At 52.8% G+C, this 24,442-nt stretch overlaps 2 protein-coding genes across 2 annotated transcripts in view; one reads left to right on the top strand and one right to left on the bottom strand.

Moving 5' to 3' along the window:
• Positions 1-7,824, top strand: part of LAMC2 (laminin subunit gamma 2) — a gene marked incomplete at its 5' end in the record, with an annotated part of 11,147 nt that extends 3,323 nt beyond the window's left edge. The window contains 15 exon segments of the mRNA XM_010165560.1: positions 692-859; positions 1,317-1,550; positions 1,791-1,927; positions 2,269-2,422; positions 2,529-2,645; positions 2,648-2,724; positions 3,035-3,114; positions 4,011-4,148; positions 4,879-5,023; positions 5,281-5,430; positions 5,786-5,900; positions 5,988-6,187; positions 6,756-6,914; positions 7,007-7,106; positions 7,574-7,824. Of these exon segments, the coding sequence (XP_010163862.1) occupies positions 692-859; positions 1,317-1,550; positions 1,791-1,927; positions 2,269-2,422; positions 2,529-2,645; positions 2,648-2,724; positions 3,035-3,114; positions 4,011-4,148; positions 4,879-5,023; positions 5,281-5,430; positions 5,786-5,900; positions 5,988-6,187; positions 6,756-6,914; positions 7,007-7,106; positions 7,574-7,824 (2,225 nt within the window).
• A 4,892-nt stretch (positions 7,825-12,716) lies between these two features.
• NMNAT2 (nicotinamide nucleotide adenylyltransferase 2) lies at positions 12,717-20,017 on the bottom strand (the record flags this gene model as incomplete). Its single annotated transcript, XM_010165561.1, has 10 exons — positions 12,717-13,004; positions 13,145-13,212; positions 13,450-13,551; positions 14,556-14,632; positions 15,906-15,950; positions 16,060-16,140; positions 16,757-16,886; positions 18,011-18,089; positions 18,765-18,832; positions 19,929-20,017. Coding segments are annotated over 10 exons (842 nt in total), but the record flags the coding sequence as incomplete, so codon positions are not given.
• Positions 20,018-24,442: the final 4,425 nt, after the last annotated feature.

Below are 24,442 nucleotides of genomic sequence, written 5' to 3' on the forward strand. Positions count from 1 at the left end.
GGAGGGACCACCAAAGGTAAAACCCTGCAAGCCTAGATGTTGTACGGCCAAAAATTCAGAGAAGTTGTGTTGGGTTCAAATTGGGCTTAGATGATGCTCACTGGAGAGAGAAAAACATCTCCTACTGCTTGGATAGCATTTAAAATCTTTTCTTTTGACTTTTTGTTTTAAAAGTAAGTGTGCTGTCTGTAGATACCAGGGACGTTGAACATGTTTTACTGGTTAAAATAACCTGCAGTGTTGCCACATAAAGTCAAAGTGACCCAAAGTTAAGCTGCCGCTCTTTTCCAAGTTGGAGTTAGAATTAAATTTCCAAATATCTGAGCATTGATCAGGAGGCACAAAAGACAATGTGTGGCTCCTCGGGAGCTATATGAGCTGTGAAAAATTAGATCCAGCCACCTTTGGGTGGTGATGACCAGTCTCCGTGCCATGGGATGGGCTCCTCCTTGGGGTCTCTCTGGGCACCTGTTGCAGGAGCAGGGTGAGGTCCTTCCTGCATGGTGATGGATGGGCAGAGAAACGAAGCATTTGGGGATTGCAAGGGTGCAGGATGCTGGACCTTGGGTGCTTCTGCTGCAGTGGGTGGCATGGCCACCAGTGAGGGGTGGCTAGGAGGGGGGGGAGCCGTGGAGCGTATCCCACTGAGTGTGAGAGCAAACTACTCTCAGTCCTTTCCTTCCTCCTTCAGGTGAATGCTACTCAGGAGATGAAAACGTGGGCAACAGTGTCAGCTGCCCCTTCGGCTTCTACCGAGCACAGCACTGCCGGCCATGCCCCTGCGGCAACGGCCAAGGCTGCTCAGTGGAGCCGGGCAACGAGGAGGTCATCTGTGACCACTGCCCTCCTGGAGCTGCTGGTAATGCCCTCATCCAGGTTGCTTCTGCTCTGCCTTTCTCTGGAGTTTCAACCAAATGTAAGGGGTGATGCAGGTGTCAGCAGACTGGGATGCTCAGAGCTGGATGGATCATCCCATCTTCTCAGCCTGGCTTGCCTATGGCACTGCTGTTCCTGCCTGTAACAGGATGTTTCAGTCCCAAGGTGTTGTGTAAATGCACGTTGTCCTGCCCCAGGAAAGGTTCTCATCTAAACAGAGAACATGGATGGAAAAAGGATGGGTGGGGAGGGAGAGGAACAGGAATCTAGAAAAAAAAAAAACCAAAAAGGAAATGACTTGCTCAAGTCAGTCATTGCACCCAGCTGTTGAGAACCTGCCCAGAACATCGTGTCTTGGCCGTGGTGGTGAGGAGAGGGGAGGTGCCATTGTGCCAGCCCCAGGCAAGAGCGTGAGCTCTGCCCCATCCCTCTTTTCCCAGGGGCCAACTGTGAGTACTGTGCTGACGGCTATTTTGGAGACCCAGCAGCTTCCCAGCCCTGCCAGACATGTCGGTGCAATGGCAACGTGGAGCCCAACGCCGTGGGCAACTGCGACCGCCAGACGGGCGAGTGCCTCAAGTGCATCTACAACACCACCGGCTTCTACTGCGACCGCTGCAAAGACGGCTTCTTCGGGAACCCCTTGGCCACCGACCCTGCTGAGAAGTGCAGAGGTGAGGGCTGGGCACTGTCTGATCTGGGGATGAGGAAGAAAATCCATGCTGGAGTGCAGAGTGGCTTGATGGGAAAGGGGATGCTGCAAAAGATGAGCTGGAAAGCAGGAGCACTGAGCAGGAACCGGAGCACAGGGTTAAATGGTGGGAGGGAAGCAGAGGGAGAGGGTGGAGGCAAGGATGTGCTGAGACTTGAGGTGGGGACAGGCTCCTTTGAATCTGTGCTGCTCCAACCTGCAGCCTGTGCTTGCGACTCGGCTGGCGCTGAGCCCCTGAAGTGTGGGAGCAATGGGAGCTGCATCTGCAAGCCCGGCTTCGAGGGTCCCCGCTGCGAAGAGAGCCAGTGCCCAGCTTGCTACGGCCAGGTGAAAGCCCAGGTGAGCATCTGTGCCAGCCCAGGTGAGCATCTGTGCCAGCCCTGGGGCTGCTGAGCAGCAAAGGGTGCAGCGATACGCTTACCCTCAGGTATCTCCTTCTGGCCTCCTCCAGCATCTCCTGGTGAGAGTGAGAACAGTGCCAGAACTTTGGGTTTGTACCCAATTCAACCAATAAAACAACTGATGACCTAGAGCTGCTGACCTGCTGTGCCGCATCCAAAAACAAGCCCTCGCTTTGCTCTCCATCCTCTGACTGTACTGTAGACCTTGTTCCCATCCTGGTCTTTACACGATGGGTTTGGTGTCCCACTGGCTGATGGCCCTGTCTGATGTGGTTGCAGGTAGACCTGTACATACAGCAGCTGGCTGAGCTGGAGCTGCTGTTCTCAGAGGTGCGTGCTGGTGGTGGGGCTGAGAGCCAGGAGCTGGAGGGGAGGATGCAACTGGCTGAGGAGATGCTGCAGACCATCCTCGGGGAAGCCCTGAGACTTCAAGGTACCACCTGCCCACAGCTCTTGGATGTGGCCACCTCTGCCATATCAGAGGAGAATTTTTCTAAGCAACGAGTTTCTCTTCAGCCTCCCTCTCTCCTTCTCACCAGCCTCTGACAGGTCTCTGGAAAGTGGCCTGGCCAGGATGAAGGGACAAGGGTCGAGCTCCCAGAGTCGCTTGGATGAGACCAAGGCAACGGTGGCGAGGCTGAGGTCTCTTGGGAGCCAGTAAGGCGGACCCCCCGCCAGCTGCTGGAGAGAGCCCGGCTGGACCTGGACCACAGTGGAGCCGCTCTGCGGCGGGCGGTAAGAGCATCCTCCTGTGACACGCTCCTAGTCTAGAGCAGGGCTGAAAAGAAATCCATGGAGAGAGCCAGAATTTAACATCGTGCAGTTATTATGTTCACTTTGTGAGTGTAGAAGATATTCTGGTGACCCTTTCTGTAGAGCTGGGGTGTGGAGAGGTGCTGGTGGGAGTCTTTGAGGGGTGTGGAGAGGTTCTGGTGGGGGTCTTCGGGGGGCTGTGGAGGTTTGACATGCTGCAGTTGCCTCTCTCACTGCTGAATCGGGTGGAGGGCAAAGAAGAGCAATCACACCTCTCTTCCTCCACCCTCAGATCATTCCTACTTCAAACTTACCCGGGGGCTCGAATCAGTTCTTGATGTTGGCCCAGGAGGCTCTGAGACTGGCCAACAGGTGAGTTGCTCCTGCCTTAAGCCAAAAGAGGGGGGGGGACTGAGATCCTGCTTGGCACCCAGAAACACCCTTTTTGGGTGTCTTTGCCTCACCCCCAGGCTGCAGCTGCCATGACCACTGTGGCAGTCCTGGAGCAGAGGAAGATGTCTGCTGGGCTGGCTTTGCGACCCTGCAGAGCTGTCCTTGGTTGCCTTTGGGACTGGTGTTGGGTGTATTTTGAAAGTATTTTTGGGGTCAGAGATTAGTCTGAGGATGTCCAGTTGGAACAGGCAGTGTCTGCCCTTCCCCCTGGTGCTCCTCTACCCTTGGGAGATGCAGGAGGGACAAGCAAAGTGTGTGTCCCCTTCACAAACACATTGTGTTTCCTGGGAGGGTCAAATCCAGCTTCGCTGAATCATAGACTCATAGAAGGTTTTGGGTTGGAAAGGACCTTAGAGATCATCCAGTTCCAACCCCCTGGCCATCAGCAGGGACACCTTCCACTAGACCAGGTTGCTCAAAGCCTCATCCAGCCTGGCCTTGAACACTTCCAGGGAGGAGCAGCCACAACTTCTCTGGACAACCTGGGCCAGTGTCTCACCACCCTCACACCAAAGACTTTCTTCCTCAGATCTCATCTAAATCTACTCTCATGTAGTTTCAAGCCATTACTCCTTGATCTGTCACTCCCTGCCCTTGTCCAAAGTCCCTCCCCAGCCTTCCTGGAGCCCCTTCAGGTACTGGGAGGCCACTAGAAGGTCTCCCTGGAGCCTTCTCTTCTCCAGGCTGAACAGCCCCAACTCTCTCAGCCTGTCCTCACAGCAGAGGTGCTCCAGCCCTCGTATCATCAGCAAAGGAAGTTGGTGGAGGAAACTCGGGTGGGAAACCTTTCTTACTAGCCCTCCTGTGCTTTGCAGCCACCTGCAAGCTGCCAACACCATTGACCAAGCTGCGAAGGCAGCACAGGAGGACGCACGGCAGGCGCTGGAGCTGGTGCGCACGGCTGCCGGTGGAGAGCTGACCACCTCCGGATCCTTGCAAGGGCTCCTCAAGAAGTGAGTGTCATGGGGGGACATGGGAGGGAGGACGGGGTGGTCAAGCATCCATGTCCCCTTCCCTGCCTCCCCAGCTGAGTATCAGAAGCGTGTGGGTGGATGCAGGGCAGGCAGGGACTTGCATGGACTTTGGTCGCTGTTGGAGATGGGGGGTTGGCAGCTCTGTGGAGCATCTGCTTCCCACCCCACTGACCATGATGCTGCAGCTGGGGAAGGGGTTTAATGCCATTTGTGTGAACAAGCTCCCAGGGCTGACTTCCATGTGTGGTTGCAAATCTGGGCTGAGTTTAGCCCAAGGGTAGATTTAACCCTGTTGTGTTGTCTAGGTGGCTCTCTGGGTCAGGCTGGTGTCTCTCCAGAGCCCACCATGGTGCTGGGACTGTGCACACTACTGGTGGGTTGCGAGTAACAGCCCCAAATGAAGTTAAGGAGCTGAAAATGGGGATGTGGAGGAGGAAACATCCAGTGGTAGGGGCAGGGATTAGCGGAGCCACTGCAGAGCCTGTGAGGGTTCAAGTGGTGTGAAGCACCTTTGGATTTGAGATCATGAGCAAGGAGCCAGCAGATGCCCTGCTTGGCAGAGGGGTTGGGATGTGGGGAGTGTTTGCAGTTAGCTTTCCTAGTGTGATAAATCTGTGTGGGGTGCTGGAGAGGGCTTGGGGAGTGTAAACAAGTCAATGTAGGAGGCATTGATGCTGGTACCGTGCTCTTCAACCTCACATCCATGCAGGTATGAGGAGCTGAAGTCGCGGGCTGGAGGCCTGAAGGCTGAGGCTGATGGGATGGCCTCTGAGGCAGACAAGGCTTATCAGGGCAGCCTGGTGCTCCTCAACTCCCTGTCCCGCCTGACAAAGACTGACATCGGCTCCTTTGAGGTGAGGGCTTTGTGCCTATGGAACCAGGAGATCCCTTTTCACTTCCTTGTGCCCTACCTGCCAGGAGCTCAGCCTTTCTGAGGGCTCCATCCCTGTTGGAGAGCCATCAGATACCCACCTTCCCACCATTTTGCCCCTGTAGCTGGCCACAGCACAAGGAACAAGAGACAAACGTCCGTCACCGCTCGCTGTGGTTGGCAGTGAGCATCGAGGAGATGCTGGGACCTCCAGGCAGTCATCATATCTGTGTATTTCAGGGGGAGGCCACCCGGCTGAAGCAGGATGCCAGCACTCTCCTGAGCCTGGTGGACACCTACATGGTGCAGTACAGGCAGCTGCAGAGCCGCACGGGGAGCTGGGAGGAGGAAATCAAGCAGCTGCTGCGGAAGGGAGAGGGCGAGAGAGTGGTAAGAGGTTGGCTGGGGAGCTGTGGCTTGGGTCATCTCCAGCGTGAGCTGGAGCCTTGGTGGGATGCCCATGGCACCACTGCTACTACGTGCTGTCCTGGCCTGTTCACCTTCCTCAGAATTGCAGCCACCTGGGGTTGGTCTTCTGGAGCTGGTGGGAGATCAATTTGTGTGCATGGAGCTGCTCGTGTGGGTCTCACCAGCACCACTCCTCCATGTGAGGCAGGTTGAACACCTGCTCCTGGAAAGATTAGAGCTGAGATGACTCCTGATGGCTGGAGCTGGTTGAGAAACTGTCTGTTGATCCTGTACTGTGTTCTTCATCTGCCTGTTGTGTCCCTTTGGCCTGTCACAGATGCTGACCCAGCTGCTGTCCCGAGCCAACCTCGCCAGGAACACAGCTCTGCAAGCTGTGAGCGCTGGCAATGCCACCTTCTACGAGGTGGAACAGATCCTGAAGAGCCTCCGGGGTAATGTCCTAGAAACCCTTCCTTCCCCCTCCCTTGTGGGATCTCACGAAGGTGGTGCAGCTTCATTTCCACGCGCGTTTCTTTCAGAGTTTAACCTGCAAGCAGATGATAAGAGAAGGGAAGCCGAGGACGCCATGAGGAGGCTACCGATTATCAGCAGCATGGTCACAAGTGCCAGGGAGAAGACAGACCGAGCAGAAGCGATCCTGGGCACTGCTGCTTCCGAATCCAAGGCAGCCAGCAGTGCGGCAGGGGAAGCCAAGGACATCACCATGGGGATCCAGCAGGTGAGGGCAAGTCCTGGTACTATTTCTGGCAGAAAAGAGTTTGGAAGGGAAAACCATGGAAGCGGAGATGGTTGGCAACTCCAGCGTGTCTTCATGGTGGACCTGATGCGTTCACTTTTTGGCTGACATGTATCTATAGTGGATCCTGCAGAGATAATGAGTTGGCTGTAGATGAGTGGGTGCATGGACATCTTTGCAAGCATAGTTGTCCCATGAGGATCTCAGTGGCATCTCTCTGTAGCCACTTTTTGGTGACCAAGGGCATTTTTCACTTCCAGAGTCTGAGTTGCTGGCAGGCTTGTGAGCTCCCAGACTTGGTGTTAGTGGGTTTCACTCCTGGACTGTATGTTGTAGTTCCCAAGGGATTTGCCGGTGTCTGCAGGAGCTGTTGAAACATAGAAACAACTCTTTGGAGCAACTGGTGGGAGAACATGAGGGATGCAGGAAAGCCTGCAGTAATTTTGGGTCCCTGTGGAAGGAACCGGTTTCCACCAGCTCCATGTCCCGATGCACCCAGACCAATTTCAGCCGTACTCTGTCCCTCTGAAAGTCCCTTTGCCTTCCCTAGGAGATCACACGGCTGAAGGTGGAAGCCAACAAGACGGCTGATGGTGTCCTCACCCTAGAGAAGGCAGTGGCCACTCTGCAGCGTGAGGCCAAAGAAGTGGATGGTGAATTTGAGAGGAAGCTCTTGGAAGTTGAGGCGGATGCTACTGTGATACAGGAGGTGGATCCCTGTCTCCCTTGCCTTGATCCTTTCCTGTTGACATTTGGGCGAGGCGAGTCTTTGCCTTATAGCTGACACCTTCCCTTCTTCAGACAGCTCAGGAAGCTCAGCAGGTCCACGCCAAGGCTGGCCGGGCAGGGGTGGTCGTGCAGGAGACGTTGAGTGCCCTGGAAGAGCTTCTGCGTCTGATGAGTAGGTTTTGTGTTGCTGCTGTTGGGTGTGGATGGAGACAGGTCCCTGCTGGGATCCAGGCAAAGGTGCTGGGAATTGTGTGGGATGTTGCCTCAGATGGTGCCTGTAAATGGGCTGGGCAGCAGGATGGAGGTGAAGTATCTAGAAAGATCATAGAATCACAGACTGGTTTGGGTTGGAAGGGACCTTAAAGCTCATCCAGTTCCAACCCCCCTGCCATCAGCAGGGACACCTTCCACTAGACCAGGTTGCTCAAAGCCTCATCCAACCTGGCCTTCAACACTTCCAGGGAGGAGCAGCCACAGCTTCTCTGGCCAACCTGGGACACTGTCTCACCACCCTTACAACAAAGAATTTCTTCCCAATATCTAATGTAAACCTGCCCTCTTCCAGTTTAAAGCCATTAAGATCTAGTTCTCAGCCTCCATGAATCATTCCCTCTTCCTTGTTTTCCTTCTGTGCAACAGACCAACCTGGTGCTGTGGACGAGGATGGCCTGAAGCAGCTCGAGATGAATTTTAGCAAAGCCAAAGCCAGAAGCAAGCAGCTGAAGGATGAGATGTTGGAGCTGGAGCAGACAGCCGCCCTGCAGAAGGCCAGGGTGCGGACGCTGGAGAGCAGCATTGACGAGATCCTGGCGGATATTAAGAACCTGGAAGATATCCAGAAGAGTCTTCCTTCGGGCTGTTACAACACAAAAGCCATCGAATTGCCATGAGTGAGCTCTGGAAAGGCTGCAGCACCTGCCAGGCTGTGAAGGCAGGAGAGCCTGGCCCAGCTGCCCTCCCCAAACCCGGCAGGACTGGCTGCCCTTGACTGTGTTGAACTGATCCTTACCCTCAAGCTCAGCGTGGTGACTGAAGTTCACATTGTCACGCTGGCCCTGGAGAGTCCCTGATTGTTTTCAAAGTGGTCCGTCCCTCAGTCACAGGAGGAAGGAGATGCTTGTTGAGTGAAGGTGCTACTGACTGCGCGACATCCCTTTCCTACAACATTTCTGAGGTGCACACGGGGTTTGCTTGGTGTCAGCCGTGGGAGTTTGCACAGTTCAGAGCCTTGTAGTTCACAGCTGAGAGGTTCATCATCCCTGTGGATCCCTTCTCCTGGTCTGGCACACACAGAAGGACTAGAGTCTCTGTCCTTACTTTTGACACCACCACCACCACTTCCTCAGGTTCTCTGTAGGGTCTTCCTTGCCTTCGGTAGCTCAGGAGGCAGGGAGAAAGCAGCATGAAGAGACAGCTGAGGAAGATGAATTTTGGTCTGTGACACTGGTGATGCTCCACGTGGCTTTGTCCTCCCAGTCTGCCCAGTCCTCACCTTGCTGGGAGTGGTGCTGGCATGGCTTTTGCTGTGGCTTGGAGATTCAGCATGGCTGCTGATGACTCTTTTCATAAAGCTGCAGGTCTTCCATGGTGCTTCTCTGTGAGGTGGTTAGTGTTTTTCTAAAGGGAAAATAAAGAAAGATGCTGGCTGGTTTGGGGCTCAGGGTGATGTCCTGGATGCAGGAAGAAGGGGATCCCAGGTGAGCAGAGGAGGAGAGAACTGCTGGGGCTCCTCAAGTGGAAAGTCTTTCCTGTTCCACCTGCTCCTTTCAGCCAGGAGGAGAGGGCCCCTTTCTTTCTCTCATGCTTCTTTCTGAGTCCCAAGGCCCCTGAGGGATGACTTTCGTGCCAAAGCTCCTCCTGGGCAAGCACAAGGTCTCCTCCCTTCCATCCTCTTACACACTCAAGCACAACTTTTCCTTCCAAGATTGGTCAGTTTGGTACCAGGCAGTTTCCTGAGTGTCCCAGAGCCCAGGAAAAGCACTGTGGTGTCCCCAAGAGCACTCAGGACCCCACAGCACTTGTCACAGGAACAGGGGCTTTCTCCAGGGGTCTGCAGCCACAGGTTCTGTTTAAAAGTGGAGGTTCAAAGACCAAAACTCATGAGCTTCCTCCCTCCCTCTCATGTCTGAGAGCCAGCCCCATCCTGGTGGAGTGCCAGCATCCTGGTTTGATCCCTTTGAAAACATTGACCACATCTTGAATGTGTCTCTGCCTCTGGTTTGGTGCTGCCCATTTTCCCCTCCCTCCCCGCCTCCCTCCTGCATGGTGCTGGACATTTCTCAGAGGCTCAAGTAATTATCCACAGGGTTTCCCACCGTACATTTGAGCAGAACTTGGAGGAGCTGAAGACCCCAGTGCTCCCTTCACCCACCCGTGGCTTTCTTGTGGGTTCAGCTCCATTGTGACACCACTCCCAGCTTCCTTTAGATTATGTTTCAGGGGGACAATGAGCCAGAAGATGCTTGAAGTCAACTCTGCTGAAGTCCCCTGACCTGTGTGGTAGTGAAAGAAGAGGTCCTGGATGGAGAAGGACACTTTAGGGACACACTCCCCCCTCATTAGCTCCGATTCCCTGATGAAGCAGTGTCCATGCTTGTGCTTGATAAGGATATACCAAGTAACATATCTGCCTCGTACTTTTATTTAAGCGAGATGTATTCTTGCCTCTGGCGTGTCTTCCTTCTCCTGTTGTACAGCACAGGGACAGCTGTTATGGACCTGACTTTATTTTCCTGTGAGTTGGGGTTTTTTTGGAAGGGAGAAGGTCAATAAATAGTGAAACCTTTTGGCTGGATCTTGCCGAGTGGTTTATTTTCTGTCGCTCCCTGTTTTGGGTGAGTGTGGCCATCGGTTGTCCCAGCAGCGCAGCCGCTTGCGCTCGGTCTGGGTGCTGTTTTGAAATGACACCAATAACATCTTTTTGTTTTCTTTTGTTTATTACATAATTTAAACATTTTGCTGATAAAGTTTTTTTTATTTTTTTGTCAATGACCATTTTTTTTTTATATAGCAACAGAAGAAAAAAAAAAATTAGGCTCCAAAACTTTAGACAAAGGTGAAATTGGTGACATGGCAACTTCAACCCCTTTCCCTCCCCCCTCTTATTCTTTTTGTTTTTCCAAAAGACATTTGAAGTTCATTTCTCGTTCAGCAAATTGCACTGTTTAAAAGTGGAGGTTCAAAGACCAAAACTCATGAGCTTCCTCCCACCCCTCCCCTACACCCTGGAAACCCTGATCCTCACCTCCCAGGTGTTCACATGGATCTTCAAGGATGATTATTTTTTTTTTTCCATACCCACCCAAAGACATTTTCCAAACCATTCCCAGAGCTGAAGGACCTGTTACAAAGACCCCTTCCCACCCACCCCATACCATGAGTTTTACTGAGCGGATACACGAAGGCGCAGGTAAGACAGAACATACTCATCACCTGTACCACAGCGCTACATCTCTATGGCATGCCGACCTACCGCGACGGGGTGGTCCCACCTCACGTACCTGAGGGAAGGAGAGAGGATCTGAGATGGCTTGCCTTCCTTCTCCGTCTCCTTTGTTTTATTTCCCTTTGTTTTTTCTCTGTTAAAACCCACTTGTCCTTCCTCCCCCTTCAAAGAGGCATTGCTCCCCCAGGAGGTTAAAATCCCACTCTGTGTGTGTGTGTGTTGTGGAGGCTGGTTGCTACCATTGCTTCTTCTCCTTCAGCTTGGAGCTAAGAAACATGAGTGGTGTCAGGCAAGGAGAGGAGGCTGCTGCCTGAAATAGCTTCTCTGTTGGGGTGGAGAAGGAGGAGACTGAATAACTGAATAGGTGAGAATGACAGATGGAGAGGAGTCTAGCTGCTGCCTGATGTACAGTGAGTGTCTTATGGATGAGATGTCCCACCACGGGCACCTGCTCAGCATGTTAGCTAAGGGGATTCAGCAGGGTGTTGGTGAGCAGCTCAAACTGGCTGAAGATCTCCCTGGAGAAGAGGCATCCCTGCAAGCAGAGTCCTGTACACTTTCACCACACTCCCTGCTTTGGCATCTCCACATGTCCCCACCCCACGGGATATGTATGCAACTGCCTGGAGATACCAGAGGTGGAGCTTAGGGATTCATCTGCTGAATTTACAACCATTCCCAAGCAAGTCTTTCCACATGGAGGGATAACCCTAGCAAGGAAAGACCTCTTCTGACCTTTGGGCAAGTCACATCACTTCTGCCTCTCTTGCTTGCCCTCCTCAAGGAGCATAAAGCCCTGCCTGCTGCAAGGAGCCTGTGTGTGTAGACTACCTTGTTTTGTCCAGTCACTTGTTGTTACAGAGATGCTGGTAGCATCCAGCAGGTCACCAAATTTAGCTTCCATGAGAGCAGCTTGTGACCCTTTGTAGATGTTAAAGTGAGAAAAAAAAATAGTTCTAGATCTTTCCCTGAAACACCCTGGAGGACTCTCAGTCTTTAGGTGTCTCAGTCCAATGCTGTCCCTTGCTCGGGACCAGCAGCTAGTCACAGCGCTGCCATAAGGAAGCCACAAAGCCAGCATGGACAGCGGTCGTGCCTTGGGGTGGGGTTCCAGTCTGATCCTCGTTAGCCCAAATCAGTGGGGAGTGGGCAGATGTCCAGGAGCTATAGGCAGCAGGGCTATACCCAGAGCGATGTGATGTTAGATGGAGCAAAGGGAGAGGAAAAGATGAGGAGTAAAGCAGGGCTGTGCCTTCCTCCTTGTGGCTGTGACCTTTCCTGGGCAGGGTCCTTGCACCCTAGGGATGCTCAGCAGGACAATAGCCTGCTTCAGCAACCCTCCTCTCCACAGAACTTAAATCATTTCCTTTTGCTCCACGTTACCTGCCCTGGTTTTAATGTGAGCATCTCCACTAGGATACTTCCCTGGCATCTGGGGACTTGTGACAAGCAGGAGCATGGCTTGTCCCAAGGGACGTGCAAAGTAGCCACAGCCAGTTTGGGAAGGGGAAAGTATCATGTATTTAATAAACTCTTCAAGGAGAGGAAGAGGGGAGGAGCAGAGGGAGAAGGGGGAAGTTTACAGACAGAAATGGAGATCGGTGGGCTAGAGGATGTGGATGGACCCAGCTCTTACAGAGATCAGCTAGGTTTGGGGCAATTCTCATCAGAGGCTTTGGATAATTGGCTGCTTCTTGTTTCTTGGCCTGGTAAGTGGCAGGTCCCTTTCTAGGTGCTGTGGGCTGCCCCTCCAACACTGGGTTGGAGTCGACCATCACCTCAACTTTACTTGCCTTAGAGGATGGCTTGAGGTGGGTTGGATTCACTTGCAGCCAAGGAAAGGTGAGACATGACATCTCCCCTAGTAATGCTTTAGCAGGGATCCTTGCCAAGGCCTCTGCTCCCCCTCAGAAATGCCCTCTCCATGGTTTTCCAGAACCAGGAGGGAGGATTTAATTAGCTGGGTTGTCCTACTGCTGGCCTGAGGAGGTCCACCTGCTGTGGAGCACTGAGCCAGTTGGGTTACAGCTGCCCACTAGGCAACCAGGACTAGTTTGGTCATCACGTTGAGAGGTCCAAAGAGCTCACGCTAAAACTATTTATGAAAAAAAGAGTACACCTAGATTTATTGAGCTTAGGTACCATAAGATGATGCAGAAGAGGAAGTCTCTGCTCTGAGCATGCTGGGAGGACAGACCAGGGGGGCCATTTCCCAGTGACATGCTGGGAGAAGGGTGCCAGAGCTGCCTCCCCTCAAGCGTACCGAGCACATCGCTCTCTTACCAACCCCCCTCCCTGAAAAAAAGAGACCAAACTGTCCCCCTCAGGGCCGTGCTGCAGTTCCCTGGACATGGTGCATGATGGAGCATTGGTGCCTGGGGGTGAGAGGCAGACACGGGCAGGAGACCATGGGGTAGGGAGACAGATGGAGACAGGGACTGAGAGACAGAGAGAAAAAAGAGTGATGGAGAGCTGTAGGCAGGCGGGACACGAGGGCTGCCTCACTGGAAGACCTCTGGCTCTTAGCCAGAGGTGTTGATGTAGAGCTGGCTCTTGAGGATGTAGTCAATGACGGGCTGGCAGAGGTAATCCACGACATGTCCGTCCCCGTGCTGCAGGGCCAGTCTGGGGATGTGGGGGAAGAGAAAGGGGTCAGAGTCTGCTTGGGTGGGTCAGGTGCCACCTTAGTGTCCTCAGAAATGAAGAAGCTGGCTGGGGGCACCCTTCTCCCCAGCCCATAGAAATTATTCTCCTGCATCACCCACCTGCTTTTGGTGGAGCTGACGACCGACATGGGGTGGTTCGAGTCGTCCTTCACCACCAGGATGTTGTTCTACAGAGGAAGAAGGGAGACAGGAGTGAAGGGATGGCCCAAAAGTGGATGTCTGCCGTGCCAGCCCCACTGGCCTCAGGGGGCTGCTGCATGGTGGCCCCATTGCTCATCCCACCTGACAGCTGAGAGCATCTGGCCTTGAGACATTTTGTGGCCCTTGGCCAAAGTGCTCCCCAGGGTAAAGAGAGGCTGTGGGTCCTCTCGCAACCTTTCCCGGCCACACGTGCAACCACTTACTTTGTACTTGCGGAGTATGGAGGAGTGGTTCATGATCCGGTCGGGGTTTGCTCCATCCCGGGGCACCACCACGATCCCAAACTCTCCGACGATCACCTCCATCTAGGAGCAACCCAAAAGGAGGAGCTTTCACAACCATCCTGTGCAAAACCTGCCACTGTCTGGCAACCCTCTGCACCGTGAAAGCTGGGCCATGGTCTGGATGGAGATAGAAAATGGATTTGAGGCTATCATCATCTGGACGATTTTTGGAAGAAATTTGGATTTATCAAGGTGTGGTGAGTGGTCTGTGGTGGGCAAAATAAAAAGGCACAGGGTTAAATCCTATTAGTAGATGTTGAGGTTAGGGTTTAGGGAGGGCTTGCCATGGTAGAAAGAGGGTGGCAGTAGGAGAGGGTTCCTGAAGAGGATGTGACCTCTGCCTTGCTGGAAGGCTTTATGACAGGATGGATAAGTTGGTCCTGGCAGAGGTCTTGTAGGGCTGTTCTGCCCTGAGCAGAGAAAACCTGAGTTTGTGCCAAGGCTGGTGGCCAAGTTTGCCACCGCATGGGGACAAGTCCCACTGCCTTACTCATCTCAGGATAAATGAGGCTGGGCCAAAAAAGCTCTGGGTCAGCAACTTTTATTAAGTGAAAGCTGTTGATTTGGCTGGAGACATGTTTAACTTCTAATGTCAGGCCAACTTTTGTAAATCTCTGATTTCCTACCTCCTACCTCACTCTGCTGGGACTTGCATCAACTTGCTGCTGGCTCCTTCCAAGGGATGAGAAACTGGAGCACAGCCTTTGGAAATCCCTCAGGACTGGCTTACCTGCACCTTGAGTACTCTCCTCTGCGTGAGCAGTAAGTGAGAGCAGGCCTTGGGTGTGGGAAGGGGCGGCTGGGCAGGGTTGGTGACTTATGTGCAGAAGACCCTGTCCCTCAGGCTGCTCGTATGTAGGGGAAGTGAGGGTCAGGGTTGGGATGGAGAAGGAGGTGGGGATGGTGGGCCTGACTCCTGCCATCCTGAGGACCCAGGCAGCTCCCGGGAGTGGTGGGAAGCAGAGGAGGAGGAATGGAGCCTGCAGAAGAGAAGCACAGAGGGGCACCTGGCAGGATCAACTCACGTCTGCCTCGTTCCAGAGACCGGGGATGCAGAAGGACTCAAGCAGGTCGCTGCCACAGAGCAGTAAGATGCGAAGCTCTGAAGAAAAGAAGCAGAGAAACTCAGAGGTAGGAGCAAACAAGGCTGGGCAATGACCCCCCACTGCCACCCCCACTGCATTCCTTGAGGGAATCCTCTTACACATGGACCTCCTCTGCCAAGACATGTCCCATTAAAGCTCCTCTGGTCCTTCTTGCATCCCAGCCATCGAATACTCCCCAGTCTACTTTATTTCAGCTCTTCTCCCATGCTGCTGGGTTGTTGTCAGTATTGCTACATGCTGTTAAACTAGGGCTGTGCTCCAGCCCTGAGGGTGGGGTGTCCCCAGGGAAGGGAGTCATTTCCCCATGCTATGGGCACCCACCATCCTTTCATGATCTGCTGCAGTGGCACCAGCCGTGGGGCAATGGGGAGAACCCAGGGGACTGCTCAGAGCTGTGGCTGTGTTTGTTTTAGCAAAGCTCATGGTGAAGCACCAGAAGTTTTCCTTCCTCATCTTGGAGGACTTCCATATCCTCCCTTTCTCTCCCCAGGCTGGGACTAGTGCTTGCTGACAGCTTGCTTTGAGGGTTGGCTTTGCTGTTCAGTAAGAAAGTTGTGTTTAAGGAAGGAGCTTTCTGCTCAGACAGGTCCCTAACGATTAACGATTTGCACAACCACCGGAGGAGAAAGGCACAGCCTCACCCAGAGGGGTGGGAAGAGGTGGCTGCATGGGAAGATGCCTCCCTGGTTGACATTTCCAGGTGGCCCAAAGCCTTTGGGCTCTGTGCAGTGCTGCTGCTAGGGTGGGTGCTGTGCCTGGCTGCATGGGAGTTAACCCATGAAATGGGTCTCAAAAAACCAGTAAGTTACTGGTGGGGCACCATCCCCATGCAGAGCCGTGGGTGACATACACTGGTGACAAGTGCGTGCCAGCCTGGGGGGTCTGAAACCCCTGAAGGGCTTTAGGAAAAGGAGCAACCTGGCTGCTCAGGCAGCCAAAATCCCTCCCACTGCTGAGCACAAAGCTGCGGGCAGCCCAAGGATGTGGGGGGCACCAAGGGCAGGTTTCATGGCACTTGGGGTGACTTTCAAGGCATGATGCCACTGCAGGTCTGTGCCACTGCTGGGAGCCGGGTCCCTGCTTGTCTGCCAACGGGAACGGGCTCAGGCCAATTTAACACAGTTCCTCTTTCACCCCCGTGCTGGTTCCAGAGTGGGATGATGGTCCAGCATCCTTCGCTCACTACCAGATCTGCTGTGCAGCCCCTCCTGAGCCATGTTGTGCTGGCCCAGGGGAGCCAGAGCGACGCGGAGCGAGCTGCGTACTCACCGATCTCCTCGTACCTCATCACTGTCCCCAGGTTGGCGTTCTCATCTGGGGAAGGGAAGTGAAAGAGAGATGCTGGTGCCTGGTCTTGGGGAGGGGGCTGGGAGAAAGGCTGGGGCTGGCACCAAAACTGAGGTGATGCTGGACCTTTACGTACCCACAAAGGTGAAGCGCTCCATGGGTGGGCGAACGCAGCAAATCCGGCTCAGGCTTTCTCCCACCTTCCCCAGGATCTTTGCTAAAGGTGAAGAAGAAGGAAAATTAACCAGAGAGATGATGACACCCTGGCAGACTGACCCACACGAATGCTTTGGCCACGCTGGTCCTGCAAGATACTCCTGTGCCAAGGTGCAGGAGCTGCTCTCAGCATCTCCCCACCACCACATTGTGCCTGGAAGGGACCAGCTGGACAGCTAAAATCACTAAAAAGAAAAAAAAAAATCACAGGACGTTCATTTTTATGGGATTTAAATCATGCTCCTGCTTCTCCCCAGCTAATACCTCCATGTCCCACATCCTGCCAGCTCGTGGAGGATCCAGCCATGTCACCTGTCCTGCCAGCTTGTCCCTCGCACACCCCAAGGGTACCAGTTACCCTTTTTCTTAGCTCCTCTCACTGCCTGGACATCATCCAGCTAAAGTCTGGTGAGATTTCACAGCTGTTTTAAGTCATTCTTGGCTCCCCTTGCTGTGCTGGATACTAACTCCTCCATCACATCCCCACCTGACCCTGGGCTTGGTGTGTGGAGTGTGATGAGTGACCTGACCCAAAAATAAGATGATGGAGCAGCATTCCTAACACTTGGCAGTTCTGGCTAGGAGGTGAGTGGTGGGTGGTCAACCTTCTTCCCTACCTGCAGTGGGCTTGTTGGAGACGTCGTTGTTGTTCTGGTAGATGGTCTGTGAGGACTCGTTCTGGGGCTGGCCAATCACGGGGGTGATGGAGGGGGTGTTGACGTTGGAGAGGATGCAGCCAGTCACTCTCTGCAACAGGAGAGATGCAGAAAGATGGAACAGTACCTTCAACCCAACTGCCTCCCAAAACTTTTACGACCCACAGACTGAGCATCTGCACCCCCAGCTGAAGATCATCTTTAGTGACAGGTATGTCCAAGCTCACTGTAGGATCTGCAGTCCCATCCAGCCTCACTAGGTGGGCCTGGGACTAGCAGGACCCTGTGGATAATGACTCCCGATTAAGGATGGAGACAATGGGAATAACTTTTTACGTGGACCCATGAGGTTGGCAAGGCTGCAGCCACGCTGCCCGTAGGCCAACGTCGCCCTCATCACCTGGAGGTGCTTGTAAATTCTAATGAATAAATAAAACACAGCGGCTGATGAACCAGTGGTGCAAAGCCAGTGGCTTACACGGTCCCTGCAGGAGAAGGTAGGCATCTCCAGGGGCTCCCCACCATGGTCCCCAGCTCCACCAGCCAACCTGCTGGGCTGGTTCATGCAACTTCTCTTTGGGCTGCCCATAACTTTGTATGATGTTGTTGTATTAATTTCCCTCCCTTGGTTTTCTCACTTAATCCAGATGTTGGCAGCAGCCCTTCCCTCTCCATCCCTGCAGTCACCCAGGGGTACTCACCTCCTTTTTGGCCCTCAGGCCCACCTAGGCTTTGGAGAGACTTCTCCTCCTGGCTTTTTTTGCTCCCTAGGGACTTCCCAGCTGCTGAACTTTCCCACCTCACTGAGCTGCTCTGGTGGGTTCATACAGCAGTTTTGGCTCAGCTAGTGAGTGGGCATGCTTGTCCACCTTGCCTTCCCCTTGGGACAAGAGGTGGGTATTAATGATCTAGCTTGTGCCCACCCCTGCCTTCTCTCTGCCCTCCACCATGGTGTGGTGGGACCTTGGTGGCTTCTGGCTCTGGCTGGAGGTCAAAATTTGCTTTCACCATCAGGGGAAGGAGCTCAAGGTGGCTGCAACAAGGTATCTCACACCTCTTCCCATTCGAGATTTAAGGCACGTTCCTGCACGTTTTTGTCTGTCCCAGACATATTTTGGTTGTTGATGTCCATGCGCTGGTGCAAGAGCGTCCCCGCTCCCGCACTCTCCCTCTGCCCCCGCCCCAGATTTACCCACAGCACTGGGGATGTCTCACCTTCATCAGGTCGCGGTGGTGCTCCAGCACGCTGCAGGTGGTCTGCCAGGTGTCCTGGTAGCACTCCCAGGGGTCCACCCTGTGGGGAACACAGCAAGGTAATAGTGTTTGCCATTAGCCATTGCCTGGACCTTCTGGCCATGCTGCCTCCTCCCTATCAGGTTGGCCAGCGGCACGTGGAACAGCCACCACCACTCTCCTAGCTCTGCCATGGACCATGTCCTTCCTCCAGCCCTTCCTCCTAGCTCTCCCTAATGGTTTTGGGGACCTGAACGTGCTCCTAGACACCTTTCTTCTCTTGGTACTCAACTAACTACCTTTCATTTGGCTCAGATGTATCTATACATATTATGACCCTGCTTCCTGAGGGCAGCCCAGAGACGTTTCTGGTCCCACCTCAGCTGCCAGACACCACGTGGCAATGCTGGGAAGGGGAGAGTCTGTGGGCTGGTGCTGCAGGTGTAGAAATGGAAAGTGCCGAGGCTCAAGGCTGGGGTGGGATGTGTGAGTACTGGCTTCACCTGGACACCACAGAGCCAGCGGGGAGCTTGCAAAACCCCGTGAAGCCAATGCTGAAGGACGGTGTAGCACTCCTCATTGGTTCTCTGCTGGACTAGGAGAGGGAAAACCTCTGGTTTTTAGTTAGCTTTTGGCTGGGAAAGGAGAAAGTCAACCCTGAAGCTCCAGCAGCTGGTGGCATCTCTGCTTTGCACATCGGACTTTGCAAGCGGCGGGTGCAGGCTCTGCCACTCACCTGATCCAGTCAGAGGACTGCACGGCTAGTTGGCACATGGTCAGGCGGTGCCGGCTTGAGACCAGACCCTGCAAGAGAGGATGACGGAGGAATGGTCACATGGAGGAGACAAGCATCATGTCCTGGCCAGCCTGGGCTTGCAAACCTTCCCAGGGCAGAGCACCGGGCTCGCTCAGATGAGACAGGCCGGAAGGAATAATTCCTGTGCACAAAATGTCATTTAAGCTCCTGTTTCCTGGAGGAGAGGAGTCCCTGCCTTACTTCAGCCTGGTTACAAACCAGATGGTGAGATTTGCTCGGCGTTGCCACTCTCAGCTCCGTGCTGTGGCAGGGCCAGTCCCAGGGATCACCATAGAATCATAGTATCATATAATGGTTTGGATTGGAAGGGACCTTAAAGATCATCCAGTTCCAGCCCCCCTGCCATCAGCAGGGACACCTTCCACTAGACCAGGTTGCTCAAAGCCTCATCCAACCTGGCCTTCAACACTTCCAGGGAGGGGGCAGCCACAACTTCCTTGGGCAACCTGTTCCAGTGTCTGACCACCCTCACAGTGAAGAACTTCTTCCTAATATCTCATCTAAACCTCCCCTCTTTCAGCTTAAACCCATTTCCCCTTGTTCTGTCATTAACTGCCCTTAGGAAAAGTCCTTCCCCAGCTTTCTTGTAGCCCCTTCAGGTATTGGAAGGCCGCTATAAGATCTTCCCGGAGCCTTCTCTCCATGAAATTTCTCCAGCTTTCAAGAAAAGAGGAAACTCTCTCCTCTCCTAATTTGGATTTTCCCCCCACCCCAGAAAGTTCTTTGAAAGGGTCCCTGTTTGCATCATCACCATCACCACAATAAAATTAGCTTTGAAAACTTCAAATGAAAAAAACCCCAAACAACTCAACAAGATGGCCACCACCATTTTGGGTGAGAATGTTTCTCTTTGCTGTCTAGTACTTGGACTGGTTGTGGGGTCTTGCTGCAGCTTCTATCTAAAGAGCAAGTGGTTTCATTGTCTCCTCCTCTTGGGGACCTTGCCATGGTCAAGGACTATCCTGGGCAGAGAAAGTCCATGAGAGGACCATGGGTGCAGGCAATGCTGCCCAGTGCTTGCCCTTGGCTTGAGACACCATCAGACACCATAGGATGCAGAAAGGCAAATTGAGGATGACCCACCGTCTTCCCGTAGGAGTCGTGCACAGGTGAGACGATGCCACCGATGACGATGAAGCGTCCAGTCTTGTGCAGGTAATCCCGGGCTCGCTCTGGAGGAGGAGGAGAAGGAAAAGCATGAAGGGCGATTTAGCTGGACCCACTCACCAGCAAAACATTGCTGCCACCCACCAGCTTTGCCCAACACCTGTGCAGCTGCTCATCCCAGCTCGGGTAGTGCCAGGTGAGGAAGGTGACCAAGGGAGGGGTTGGCTTTGTCTTTACTGCCTGTCTTATCCTCGGTGATTCTGAACATGGACCTTCCCAGGGATCCACAAACCTTGTGGAAAGAAGGATTTGGTGGGAAGAAGACAGGTCTTTAGCAAAAGCTAAATCACATTCAGACCCTAAGTCACCTTCAACCACCTCTACAGGCCACCAGGAGGGCAGCCAAGAGCCTGAACCACCAACAAGAACCACTCAGCAGAGATGGGCTCTTTTGGCAGCCCTGGAGAAACCAGCCCAAATTCAGGAGGTGATGCAAAAAGCTGGTTCATTCCATGCCTGCAGGCAAAGCCTTTCCTTTCTACTTTTCTCTGCTGATAAACTACATCCACCCTTTCTCTCCCCATGACTTCTCCCTTCCTCCCCTGCTCCGGTTTGTGCTGACTACCAACCAAAAGTTCTCTTAGCAGGTTGAAGGTGACCAACAGCTCTCCTGACCTCAAGCAACACTTCTGACAAGGGCTCCTTGAAGAAGGGCAAAATTAAAAAACCACAGGTTCGTAACAACATCTGCTGCCTCCACCACCACCGGGCTGCAGGGACAACCCCGTGGATTTACAAGCAGAAAACTTATTGATGGCACATGTGTTGGTGGCTGGCTGTAACTCCCTGCAGAGGATACCAGTGGAGAAAGGGTGATGAATGGATCATGGCCTTGGCATGACAGGCAGGTGAGAGCATGGGTTGGCATGTCCAGATGTGGAGAATGAAGTTTTTCCATAGGTACCTCATCAATGGGTATGTTTTTCCTGCATGTTTCCTGATCAGATGATCCTCTCTCTGGTGTGGATGGGGTTGTGTGGTTTAGGAAAGGGCCGCTCTCCTGGTGATGTCACCTTTAGTTCCTGTGTCCTCTCTCCTGTTCTGCTTCAAGGTGAAAATTCAGTTCTCAAATTATTTTAGAGCTCCTTTGCAACAGCTTGGGATGGATGAGGAGCATTTGTACATCTGCCACCATGCCTGGGAGGTGAGAGGGGCTGAGCAGGGCAGGGACCTCACTGAAAAACCACTTGGGTGAAATGATTTCTTTTTCCTCCAAATTTTGGTATTAATCAGCAGTTTGGTTTGAACTGTATTCTTTCATCTTTGCTGGTTATTTATCCACCAGGTGTGAGAGCTTCACCGGTGGGGCAAGGGGACCAAACCCAGCCCTGTGTGTGACCATGGCTGTCTGTGCTCCGAGGGGTACCCAGAGAAGCATCCTATGGGGGAGCACACACTGAAAAAAACCCAACATTCTTCTGTAGTTAAAGCCCAGCACCAAGCCTGCATCTTCAGGGGATGTGACCCACGTTGGTGGCATGTCATCTCAGCTTCGGTTTTCAGGAGCTCACATTGAGTGTCCAGCACTACTGCCTGCCTTAATGAAACACCTTTTCCTGCAGAAATCCACTCATCTCCTACATTGGAATGCAAAGGGTTGGAAAGCCAAGCAAACCCATCTAATTCCTGTGATGGCAGGCAGAAAGGTATTTCCCTGTTTCTCCAGCAAGGCTGCCTCCTACAAAGGAATGCAAAGGGTTGGAAAGCCAAGCAAAACCATCTAATTCCTGGGATGGCAGGCAGAAAAGGTATTTCCCTGTTTCTCCAGCAAGGCTGATAGCTTCAGTGGGACAGATCCTATGGAATGCTGATGTGCTGGTGGCCTCACAGCACTGTGCTGCTGGGAGGGGATGGATGTTGTTGCTCTCTGTGTCGTCATCAAAATTGTTCATTTATTTTTTAACCTGCACAGTACTATTTAGAGACATCTGTAAAACCAACGCTACTCTCCAAATATATATATATAAATAAGTTGGGATCCACGTTTTCAAGAGCTTGTTGTCTGTCTCAGAGATACCAAACAGAGCTTAAATACACATGGAAAATAGTTATAATTATTGAATATTAAATCTCTGCGAGGGAAGTATTTGGGCAAACATGTGGACTACAAAGCAGCAGTACGGTGTAGCGAGCCAGGGCTGAGCCAGGAATGCGAAGACCTGCCTTCTGGTCCTGCCTTACCTACAACTTGCAGAGCATCCTTTTGTGTCCCAGACTGGTCCATTCTCACTTGGTTTTGGGGCAGAATGCATCTGTTTGCTTGCAGGGCTTTGTCAATCGGGTGGCTCTGCCTGCTCGCTCACGGCACTGCTGGCTCTCTTGTTCCTGTAACCGTTGTCTAAGCCTGACCTTTACAGCCATCCACTTCAAAACCTTTACAAAGGTTGTATTTTCTTAAATGACATCTCAAATCCCATTTGGAGAGGAGCCGTGCTGCTAGTGGAGCCCGCATCATGGTGGGAGCAGGCACCTTCACTGGTGGTAGAGGACTTGGGGTAGGTGGCACCATGGCTTTGAGGTGGCATGAGATTGTGGTGTTGGTTTGCAGCATCTGGTTGTGTCCACGCTGCAGTCATGGTGCTGCATTTAAAACTTCATTATTTTTCTTACAGATTGAGTTTTCTCAGACTGACTTACTCTTCAGCAGCTAAATGAAGAGGGTGACAGGCAGCCACAGCCAAGGTTGTCCAAACGTGTTAGCTCAATAAGCCTTGAGTCTCATCCTCTGTACAAGGCAAGACAAAACTGCTTTAGCTCTTCTAAGAGACCCCAGGGATGTTGGTGGTTTGTTCCCCACCCTGGGCTGAAGTTGCAGTGCCTCCTGCCATGGTGTGTGCTCCTGGCAGGTGTGGAAGGAGGTGTCGAACTCAGCATCTTGAAACTATGAGTGATCAGTGATGTGGCTACATGTGAGCAGCAACTAGGAGTTGGACAGCAAGGGCAGGGAGAGGGGACAGAGGTCATGGATGGCATGGAAAGGACAAAGAGGATGAGTCTCCTGTCCCCGGGTCTCCAGCTGCCTTTGGGGCTCTAGCTGCCTTAGGGTCTCCTGCTGCCTTTGGGTCTTCTGCTATCCTTGGATCCTCTGACCTGAAGAAAGCGGGGCTGTGCATGGTGTCAGGTTAAGCTGAGGAGCTCCACACTCAAGCTTGGCACATGTTCTTCTGGGTTTCTGGAAACAAGATACTGGGTTTGGTGGGCTTTCACTTTGAACCGCTGTAGCTTCTCTGATGTGGTGCTTCCTGCAAATCCCCAGGTCCACGCTCTCAGAAAACACCTTTTTTTTAAGTAAAATGTTTTATATCTTAATGCAAAATACGCTGCTTGTGGGGACCAGGTTCCTGGTCTCCTGGTAGACACGGCTAATGACAAAGACATGGCAGTGGCTTTGCATTCCTATTCTGGTCTATATTCCTTCCTGTCAGCTGTCTGTGCAGCTCCCAACCTTCCCTTCCTGCTTGTGCCAAGTTTTTTGCCTGGGAAAGAGGTCCCTTCCAATCCCTAATATTCTGTGATTCTGTGATTCTGTGAAAGGGTAGATTTTGGTCTGAAAAGCCATTGGTCTCAGGATTCTCAGTCCTGCTTCTCTGCCAGTTTGTTGCGTTTCTGGCCTGTGTGTTCTCATTGAGCTCAGCCTTCTGTCATGGCCCCCCAGCCTATTTCTTCCTGGTTTAATACTTGTGACATCCAGAGACTGCGCTGGACCCCAGGAAACACCCTGTGGCGTTTCCATTTTCTATGAGCACTTTCTAGTCTACAACACCAACGCAAGGATGTTGGGTTGGAAGAGAAAAGCTTCTTTCTTTTTCTGGTGTAAATTGTCCTTAATGCTCCAGACAGCCTTGTGTGGCTTTTCAACATCGTTGACATAAATAAACTACCAGGGATGGACCCTGCCAAGACGTGCATTAGCCCACTGGCAGTGTGTTTGTGCGGTGGAGAGCTTTCAGATGCTGCTCCCCCGGCTCTGGGCCTCCCAGCACAGTCCTGCTGTGGTGGCTGGTGGTTGACCTTATCCTTGCTACTTTGGGGAGAGAAAAGGTTTGTTGGGTTTGTGTGTGCGTGGGGGGGCTGGGTTGGTTTTTTTTTTTTGGTAGTGAGGGAAGGGCCACCTTGTGAGAGTGAAAAGCTCCTCTGGCTCCAAGGTGGAGAAATCTCAGTCCAGCCTGGGCCAATGAGCACTAGAGAAACAACCTCTGAGAATCCATATTTGTGAGGGAAAGGACTGTCCTGAAAAGAAGAAGATGTGGTACCTGGAGCAGAGACCGTTGACCTGACAAAACAGGACCATCGGCCAAAACAAAGGACAGACGGACAGAGAGAGAGCTTTGTTGCCAGAGGAAAAGACAGAGACCCACACCCAGTTCTACTGTATGGAGTAGGGGAAGGCAAAGAAGGTTCTGTAGCCCATGGAGATTCAATGGCAGAGC

This window comes from Antrostomus carolinensis, unplaced genomic scaffold (assembly GCF_000700745.2).
Source record: "Antrostomus carolinensis isolate BGI_N321 unplaced genomic scaffold, ASM70074v2 scaffold26223, whole genome shotgun sequence".
Classification (NCBI taxonomy): domain Eukaryota; kingdom Metazoa; phylum Chordata; class Aves; order Caprimulgiformes; family Caprimulgidae; genus Antrostomus; species Antrostomus carolinensis.